Genomic DNA, 10,000 nt, shown 5'->3' with positions numbered 1-10,000 from the left:
TCTGCTACCAGGGGCGGGGCCTTCGCCAGGGGTTGCAATCTGAGCCCTGCACTCTTCAATATTTACATCAACGAATTGGCCACTATTCTAGAAAAATCCTCAGCCCCTGGTGTTAGTCTCCACAATTCAGAGGTTAAATGCCTACTCTTCGCAGATGACCTATGCCTGCTGTCACCCACAGCACATGGCCTACAGCAGAGCCTGGACCTGCTAGAGCAGTACTGCCAGACCTGGGACCTGGCAGTAAACCCCAAAATAATAAAATAGTGATTTTAGAGAGAAAGAGAGAGCGAGAGAGAGAGAGAGAGAGACAGAGAAAGACAGACAGAGAGAGTGAGGTTATTGAGATTCAGGACCGCTTGGTCACATTATGACAGACAGACAGGACTTTCACATTTCCCTGAGAACAGGACACTGTCTGAGTGCGTTTCATCAGGAATGATGCTTATGTTATAGTGGTGATGGAACTGAAATCCTGCTGTGAAACCCAAGGCCTGTTCAGTTCAACATGAGCTCAAGTAGAGTCTACCAAGAGCACTACCATTTAGACAATGCATGAACACAGTCCATACAAACAAAGATTCATTGTTTTTACAAATGTATTTTACCTTTATTAGATTCTTATTTTCAATGACGGCCTAGGAACAGTGGGTTAACTGCTTGTTCAGGGGCAGAACAACCGATTTGTACCTTGTCAGCTCGGGGATTCGAACTTGCAACCTTTCAGTTACTAGTCCAACGCTCTAACCTCTAGTCTACCTGCTGGTTACTGGTCCAACACTCTAACCACTAGGCTACCCTGCCGCCCCAGATCTAGACTTTACTAGCCTGGTCCCTGATCTATACTTTACTAGCCTGGTCACAGTGAGTTAGCGTAGGTCTAGATGTTACATCACAGTGCTGCTGGTTACTAGTCCAACTCTCTAACCACTAGGCTACCCTGCTGGTTACTGGCCCAACACTCTAACCACTAGTCTACCTGCTGGTTACTAGTCCAACGCTCTAACCACTAGGCTACCTGCTGGTTACTGGTCCAACGCTCTAACCACTAGGCTACCTGCTGCTTACTAGTCCAACACTCTAACCACTAGGCTACCTGCTGGTTACTGGTCCAACCACTAGGCTACCTGCTGGTTACTAGTCCAACGCTCTAACCACTAGGCTACCTGCTGGTTACTAGTCCAACACTCTAACCACTAGGCTACCTGCTGGTGACTGGTCCAACACTCTAACCACTAGGCTACTTGCTGGTTACTAGTCCAACGCTCTAACCACTAGGCTACCTGCTGGTTACTAGTCCAACGCTCTAACCACTAGACTACCTGCTGATTACTGTCCCAACACTCTAACCACTAGGCTACCTGCTGGTTACTAGTCCAACACTCTAACCACTAGGCTACCTGCTGGTTACTAGTCCAACGCTCTAACCACTAGGCTACCTGCTGGTTACTAGTCCAACACTCTAACCACTAGGCTACCTGCTGGTTACTGGCCCAACACTCTAACCACTAGGCTACCTGCTGGTTACTAGTCCAACGCTCTAACCACTAGACTACCTGCTGATTACTGTCCCAACACTCTAACCACTAGGCTACCTGCTGGTTACTAGTCCAACACTCTAACCACTAGGCTACCTGCTGGTTACTAGTCCAACGCTCTAACCACTAGTCTACCTGCTGGTTACTAGTCCAACACTCTAACCACTAGGCTACCTGCTGGTTACTAGTCCAACACTCTAACCACTAGGCTACCTGCTGGTTACTAGTCCAATGCACTAACAACTAGTCTACCCTGTAAAGCAGAGTTGGGCTCAATTTCATTGTCATTTCAGAAAGGGAATGTCCAATTCTCTTCAATTAGGAAAATGTGGAATTGGAATTAGGTTTACTTTCTAAATTGACTGGAATTGAAAAGGAAATTGATCCCAATCCTGGTGTATAGCATATATTGTATGTACGTGTGGGTGTGTGTTTATTTCGCTCCTTTGCACCCCATTTTTATCTCTACTTTGCACATTCTTCCACTGCAAATCTACCATTCCAGTGTTTTACTTGCTATATTGTATTTACTTTGCCACCATGGCCTTTTTTGCCTTTACCTCCCTTATCTCACCTCATTTGCTCACATCGTATACACACTTGTTTATACTGTATTATTGACTGTATGTTTGTTTTACTCCATTTACTCCATGTCCGTGTCGTTGTATCTGTCGAACTGCTTTGCTTTATCTTGGCCAGGTCACAATTGTAAATGAGAACTTGTTCTCAACTAGCCTACCCGGTTAAATAAAGGTGAAATAAAATAAATAAATAACAAAACAATACCTTAGTGAGAACCACGTCCTCTCTGCCGTTCTTCTGAAGGACATGTTGGAGAGCCAGCTGGATCTTCTGTTGTAGCTTCTCTACCTTCACCTTCTCCTGAAGCCACGTCCGATCTACACGCACCATTAGTTAAACGATGCAACGTTGTATAAGTAATAACACCCAGAGATGCTCTCGGGCTGCCACATAATAACACCCAGAGATGCTCTCGGACTGCCACATAATAACACCCAGAGATGCTCTCGGGCTGCCACATAATAACACCCAGAGATGCTCTCGGGCTGCCACATAATAACACCCAGAGATGCTCTCGGGCTGCCACAAGGGGGAATAGCTGTGTGTGTTATGTGATTGTAGAAGATATGTGCTCGCAACGTTGTGTAAATAATAACACCCAGAGATGCTCTCGGACTGCCACAAGGGGGAATAGCTGTGTGTGTGTGTGTTATGTGATTGTAGAAGATATGTGCTCTCAACGTTGTGTAAATAATAACACCCAGAGATGCTCTCGGACTGCCACAAGGGGGAATAGCTGTGTGTGTTATGTGATTGTAGAAGATATGTGCTCGCAACGTTGTATAAATAATAACACCCAGAGATGCTCTCGGACTGCCACAAGGGGGAATAGCTGTGTGTGTGTGTTATGTGATTGTAGAAGATATGTGCTCGCAACGTTGTGTAAATAATAACACCCAGAGATGCTCTCGGACTGCCACAAGGGGGAATAGCTGTGTGTATGTGTTATGTGATTGTAGAAGATATGTGCTCGCAACGTTGTATAAATAATAACACCCAGAGATGCTCTCGGACTGCCACAAGGGGGAATAGCTGTGTGTGTTATGTGATTGTAGAAGATATGTGCTCGCAACGTTGTATAAATAATAACACCCAGAAATGCTCTCGGACTGCCACAAGGGGGAATAGCTGTGTGTGTGTGTGTGTTATGTGATTGTAGAAGATATGTGCTCTCAACGTTGCGTCGTGAACGTGACAGCATCGTGCCTACCTGCAGACATCAGGACGTACGCGGAGAAGAGAGCGATCTCCTCCTCAGAGAGATGGATGACAGACATACTCTTCCCAAACTCAAAGACTAAGCGAATCAGATCGTCACAACCTGTCAGACACACAGAGAGAGACAGGAGTAGTTATGTGTCAAATATCACAACAACACAGGACACAGAGCAGGACATCAGGATCTGAACAGACGTCACCTGACATGCATTGCTTTGGAGTTCAGTCAGTCCAGTCCATATCCTAGTGGCCCAGCCATTCAGTCAGTCCAGTCCATATCCTAGTGGCCCAGCCATTCAGTCAGTCCAGTCCATATCCTAGTGGCCCAGCCATTCAGTCAGTCCAGTCCATATCCTAGTGGCCCAGCCATTCAGTCAGTCCAGTCCATATCCTAGTGGCCCAGCCATTCAGTCAGTCCAGTCCATATCCTAGTGGCCCAGCCATTCAGTCAGTCCAGTCCATATCCTAGTGGCACAGCCATTCAGTCAGTCCAGTCCATATCCTAGTGGCCCAGCCATTCAGTCAGTCCAGTCCATATCCTAGTGGCCCAGCCATTCAGTCAGTCCAGTCCATATCCTAGTGGCCCAGCCATTCAGCCAGTCCAGTCCATATCCTAGTGGCCCAGCCATTCAGTCAGTCCAGTCCATATCCTAGTGGCCCAGCCATTCAGTCAGTCCATATCCTAGTGGCCCAGCCATTCAGTCAGTCAGTCCATATCCTAGTGGCCCAGCCATTCAGTCAGTCCAGTCCATATCCTAGTGGCCCAGCCATTCAGTCAGTCAGTCCATATCCTAGTGGCCCAGCCATTCAGTCAGTCCAGTCCATATCCTAGTGGCCCAGCCATTCAGTCAGTCCAGTCCATATCCTAGTGGCCCAGCCATTCAGTCAGTCCAGTCCATATCCTAGTGGCCCAGCCATTCAGTCAGTCCAGTCCATATCCTAGTGGCCCAGCCATTCAGTCAGTCCAGTCCATATCCTAGTGGCCCAGCCATTCAGTCAGTCCAGTCCATATCCTAGTGGCCCAGCCATTCAGTCAGTCAGTCCAGTCCATATCCTAGTGGCCCAGCCATTCAGTCAGTCCAGTCCATATCCTAGTGGCCCAGCCATTCAGTCAGTCCAGTCCATATCCTAGTGGCCCAGCCATTCAGTCAGTCAGTCCATATCCTAGTGGCCCAGCCATTCAGTCAGTCCAGTCCATATCCTAGTGGCCCAGCCATTCAGTCAGTCCAGTCCATATCCTAGTGGCCCAGCCATTCAGTCAGTCCAGTCCATATCCTAGTGGCCCAGCCATTCAGTCAGCCCAGTCCATATCCTAGTGGCCCAGCCATTCAGTCAGTCCATATCCTAGTGGCCCAGCCATTCAGTCAGTCCAGTCCATATCCTAGTGGCCCAGCCATTCAGTCAGTCCAGTCCATATCCTAGTGGCCCAGCCATTTCAGTCCATATCAGTCCAGTCCATCCATCCTATCTTAGTGGCCCAGCCATTCAGTCAGTCCAGTCCATATCCTAGTGGCCCAGCCATTCAGTCAGTCCATATCCTAGTGGCCCAGCCATTCAGTCAGTCAGTCCATATCCTAGTGGCCCAGCCATTCAGTCAGTCAGTCCATATCCTAGTGGCCCAGCCATTCAGTCAGTCCAGTCCATATCCTAGTGGCCCAGCCATTCAGTCAGTCCAGTCCATATCCTAGTGGCCCAGCCATTCAGTCAGTCCAGTCCATATCCTAGTGGCCCAGCCATTCAGTCAGTCAGTCCAGTCCATATCCTAGTGGCCCAGCCATTCAGTCAGTCCAGTCCATATCCTAGTGGCCCAGCCATTCAGTCAGTCCAGTCCATATCCTAGTGGCCCAGTCATTCAGTCAGTCCAGTCCATATCCTAGTGGCCCAGCCATTCAATCAGTCCAGTCCATATCCTAGTGGCCCAGCCATTCAGTCAGTCCAGTCCATATCCTAGTGGCCCAGCCATTCAGTCAGTCCAGTCCATATCCTAGTGGCCCAGCCATTCAGTCAGTCCAGTCCATATCCTAGTGGCCCAGCCATTCAGTCAGTCCAGTCCATATCCTAGTGGCCCAGCCATTCAGTCAGTCCAGTCCATATCCTAGTGGCCCAGCCATTCAGTCAGTCCAGTCCATATCCTAGTGGCCCAGCCATTCAGTCAGTCCAGTCCATATCCTAGTGGCCCAGCCATTCAGTCAGTCCAGTCCATATCCTAGTGGCCCAGCCATTCAGTCAGTCCAGTCCATATCCAGTCAGCCATTCAGTCAGTCAGTCCATATCCTAGTGGCCCAGCCATTCAGTCAGTCCAGTCCATATCCTAGTGGCCCAGCCATTCAGTCAGTCCAGTCCATATCCTAGTGGCCCAGCCATTCAGTCAGTCCAGTCCATATCCTAGTGGCCCAGCCATTCAGTCAGTCCATTCAGTCAGCCATTCAGTCAGTCAGTCCATATCCTAGTGGCCCAGCCATTCAGTCAGTCCATATCCAGTCCATTCAGTCAGTCCCTAGTGGCCCAGCCATTCAGTCAGTCCAGTCCATATCCAGTGGCCCAGCCATTCAGTCAGTCCAGTCCATATCCTAGTGGCCCAGCCATTCAGTCAGTCCAGTCCATATCCTAGTGGCCCAGCCATTCAGTCAGCCCAGTCCATATCCTAGTGGCCCAGCCATTCAGTCAGTCCATATCCTAGTGGCCCAGCCATTCAGTCAGTCCAGTCCATATCCTAGTGGCCCAGCCATTCAGTCAGTCCAGTCCATATCCTAGTGGCCCAGCCATTCAGTCAGTCCAGTCCATATCCTAGTGGCCCAGCCATTCAGTCAGTCCAGTCCATATCCTAGTGGCCCAGCCATTCAGTCAGTCCAGTCCATATCCTAGTGGCCCAGCCATTCAGTCAGTCCATATCCTAGTGGCCCAGCCATTCAGTCAGTCCATATCCTAGTGGCCCAGCCATTCAGTCAGTCCATATCCTAGTGGCCCAGCCATTCAGTCAGTCCATATCCTAGTGGCCCAGCCATTCAGTCATATCCTAGTGGCCCAGCCATTCAGTCAGTCCATATCCTAGTGGCCCAGCCATTCAGTCAGTCCATATCCTAGTGGCCCAGCCATTCAGTCAGTCCATATCCTAGTGGCCCAGCCATTCGTGATTCGCTGGGTTGTATTCTGACGTACCTAACGCTTTGAAAGGGGATGAACGTGATTCGCTGGGTTGTATTCTGACTCACCTAATGCTTTGAAAGGGGATGAACGTGATTCGCTGGGTTGTATTCTGACTCACCTAATGCTTTGAAAGGGGATGAACGTGATTCGCTGGGTTGTATTCTGACGTACCTAACGCTTTGAAAGGGGATGAACGTGATTCGCTGGGTTGTATTCTGACGTACCTAATGCTTTGAAAGGGGATGAACGTGATTCGCTGGGTTGTATTCTGACGTACCTAACGCTTTGAAAGGGGATGAACGTGATTCGCTGGGTTGTATTCTGACGTACCTAACGCTTTGAAAGGGGATGAACGTGATTCCCTGGGTTGTATTCTGACGTACCTAATGCTTTGAAAGGGGATGAACGTGATTCGCTGGGTTGTATTCTGACTCACCTAACGCTTTGAAAGGGGATGAACGTGATTCGCTGGGTTGTATTCTGTCGTACCTAATGCTTTGAAAGGGGATGAACGTGATTCGCTGGGTTGTATTCTGACGTACCTAACGCTTTGAAAGGGGATGAACGTGATTCGCTGGGTTGTATTCTGACTCACCTAATGCTTTGAAAGGGGATGAACGTGATTCGCTGGGTTGTATTCTGACGTACCTAATGCTTTGAAAGGGGATGAACGTGATTCGCTGGGTTGTATTCTGACTCACCTAATGCTTTGAAAGGGGATGAACGTGATTCGCTGGGTTGTATTCTGATGTACCTAATGCTTTGAAAGGGGATGAACGTGATTCCCTGGGTTGTATTCTGACGTACCTAACGCTTTGAAAGGGGATGAACGTGATTCCCTGGGTTGTATTCTGACGTACCTAATGCTTTGAAAGGGGATGAACGTGATTCGCTGGGTTGTATTCTGACGTACCTAACGCTTTGAAAGGGGATGAACGTGATTCGCTGGGTTGTATTCTGTCGTACCTAACGCTTTGAAAGGGGATGAACGTGATTCGCTGGGTTGTATTCTGACGTACCTAATGCTTTGAAAGGGGATGAACGTGATTCGCTGGGTTGTATTCTGATGTACCTAATGCTTTGAAAGGGGATGAACGTGATTCGCTGGGTTGTATTCTGACCACCTAACGCTTGAAAGGGGATGAACGTGATTCGCTGGGTTGTATTCTGACGTACCTAATGCTTTGAAAGGGGATGAACGTGATTCGCTGGGTTGTATTCTGACTCACCTAATGCTTTGAAAGGGGATGAACGTGATTCGCTAGGTTGTATTCTGAGGTACCTAATGCTTTGAAAGGGGATGAACGTGATTCGCTGGGTTGTATTCTGACTCACCTAATGCTTTGAAAGGGGATGAACGTGATTCGCTGGGTTGTATTCTGATGTACCTAACGCTTTGAAAGGGGATGAACGTGATTCGCTGGGTTGTATTCTGACTCACCTAATGCTTTGAAAGGGGATGAACGTGATTCGCTGGGTTGTATTCTGATGTACCTAACGCTTTGAAAGGGGATGAACGTGATTCGCTGGGTTGTATTCTGACTCACCTAATGCTTTGAAAGGGGATGAACGTGATTCGCTGGGTTGTATTCTGACTCACCTAACGCTTTGAAAGGGGATGAACGTGATTCCCTGGGTTGTATTCTGACGTACCTAATGCTTTGAAAGGGGATGAACGTGATTCGCTGGGTTGTATTCTGACGTACCTAACGCTTTGAAAAGGGATGAACGTGATTCGCTGGGTTGTACTCTGACTCACCTAATGCTTTGAAGACGTCGGTCCCAGCGTACTTCCCATCGAAGTAGACGGTGCTGTTCTGAGAGTCAAAGGCACGACACATCCTGATGAACACCACCTCAAGAGACCCTGAGGAGAGACGACGACAACACAAACGTCACTACAGAGAGACGACAACAACACAACCATCACTACAGAGAGACAACACAACCATCACTACAGGTCAGAGAGACAACAACAACACAACCATCACTACAGAGAGACAACAACAACACAACCATCACTACAGGTCAGAGAGACGACAACAACACAACCATCACTACAGAGAGACAACAACAACACGACCATCACTACAGGTCAGAGAGACAACAACAACACAACCATCACTACAGGTCAGAGAGACAACAACAACACAACCATCACTACAGAGAGACAACAACAACACAACCATCACTACAGGTCAGAGAGACAACAACACAACCATCACTACAGAGAGACAACAACAACATAACCATCACTACAGAGAGACGACAACAACACAACCATCACTACAGGTCAGAGAGACAACAACAACACAACCATCACTACAGAGAGACAACAACAACACGACCATCACTACAGGTCAGAGAGACAACAACAACACAACCATCACTACAGGTCAGAGAGACAACAACAACACAACCATCACTACAGAGAGACAACAACAACACAACCATCACTACAGGTCAGAGAGACAACAACACAACCATCACTACAGAGAGACAACAACAACATAACCATCACTACAGAGAGACAACAACAACACAACCATCACTACAGGTCAGAGAGACAACAACAACACAACCATCACTACAGAGAGACGACAACAACACAACCATCACTACAGGTCAGAGAGACAACAACAACACAACCATCACTACAGAGAGACAACAACAACACGACCATCACTACAGGTCAGAGAGACAACAACAACACGACCATCACTACAGGTCAGAGAGACAACAACAACACAACCATCACTACAGAGAGACAACAACAACACGACCATCACTACAGGTCAGAGAGACAACAACAACACGACCATCACTACAGGTCAGAGAGACGACAACAACACAACCATCACTACAGGTCAGAGAGACAACAACAACACAACCATCACTACAGAGAGACGACAACAACACAACCATCACTACAGGTCAGAGAGACAACAACAACACAACCATCACTACAGAGAGACAACAACAACACGACCATCACTACAGGTCAGAGAGACAACAACAACACGACCATCACTACAGGTCAGAGAGACAACAACAACACAACCATCACTACAGAGAGACAACAACAACACGACCATCACTACAGGTCAGAGAGACAACAACAACACGACCATCACTACAGGTCAGAGAGACAACAACAACACGACCATCACTACAGGTCAGAGAGACAACAACAACACAACCATCACTACAGAGAGACAACAACAACATAACCATCACTACAGAGAGACGACAACAACACAACCATCACTACAGAGAGACAACAACAACACAACCATCACTACAGGTCAGAGAGACAACAACAACACAACCATCACTACAGAGAGATGACAACAACAACACAACCATCACTACAGAGAGATGACAACAACAACACAACCATCACTACAGAGAGATGACAACAACAACACAACCATCACTACAGGTCAGAGAGACAACAACAACACAACCATCACTACAGAGAGACGACAACAACACAACCATCACTACAGAGAGAC

General features: G+C 47.9%; 1 protein-coding gene across 1 annotated transcript in view; it reads right to left on the bottom strand.

Moving 5' to 3' along the window:
* LOC135565176 (nuclear receptor ROR-alpha A-like) overlaps positions 1-8,356 on the bottom strand; it is a gene marked incomplete at its 5' end in the record, with an annotated part of 13,255 nt that extends 4,899 nt beyond the window's left edge. The window contains 3 exons of the mRNA XM_065011239.1: positions 2,325-2,437; positions 3,331-3,441; positions 8,245-8,356. Of these exons, the coding sequence (XP_064867311.1) occupies positions 2,325-2,437; positions 3,331-3,441; positions 8,245-8,356 (336 nt within the window). The remainder of the gene's footprint in view (positions 1-2,324; positions 2,438-3,330; positions 3,442-8,244) is intronic.
* Positions 8,357-10,000: the final 1,644 nt, after the last annotated feature.

This window comes from Oncorhynchus nerka, linkage group LG27, assembly GCF_034236695.1.
Source record: "Oncorhynchus nerka isolate Pitt River linkage group LG27, Oner_Uvic_2.0, whole genome shotgun sequence".
Classification (NCBI taxonomy): Eukaryota; Metazoa; Chordata; class Actinopteri; order Salmoniformes; family Salmonidae; genus Oncorhynchus; species Oncorhynchus nerka.
This window is presented reverse-complemented; position numbering and strand designations above follow the sequence as displayed.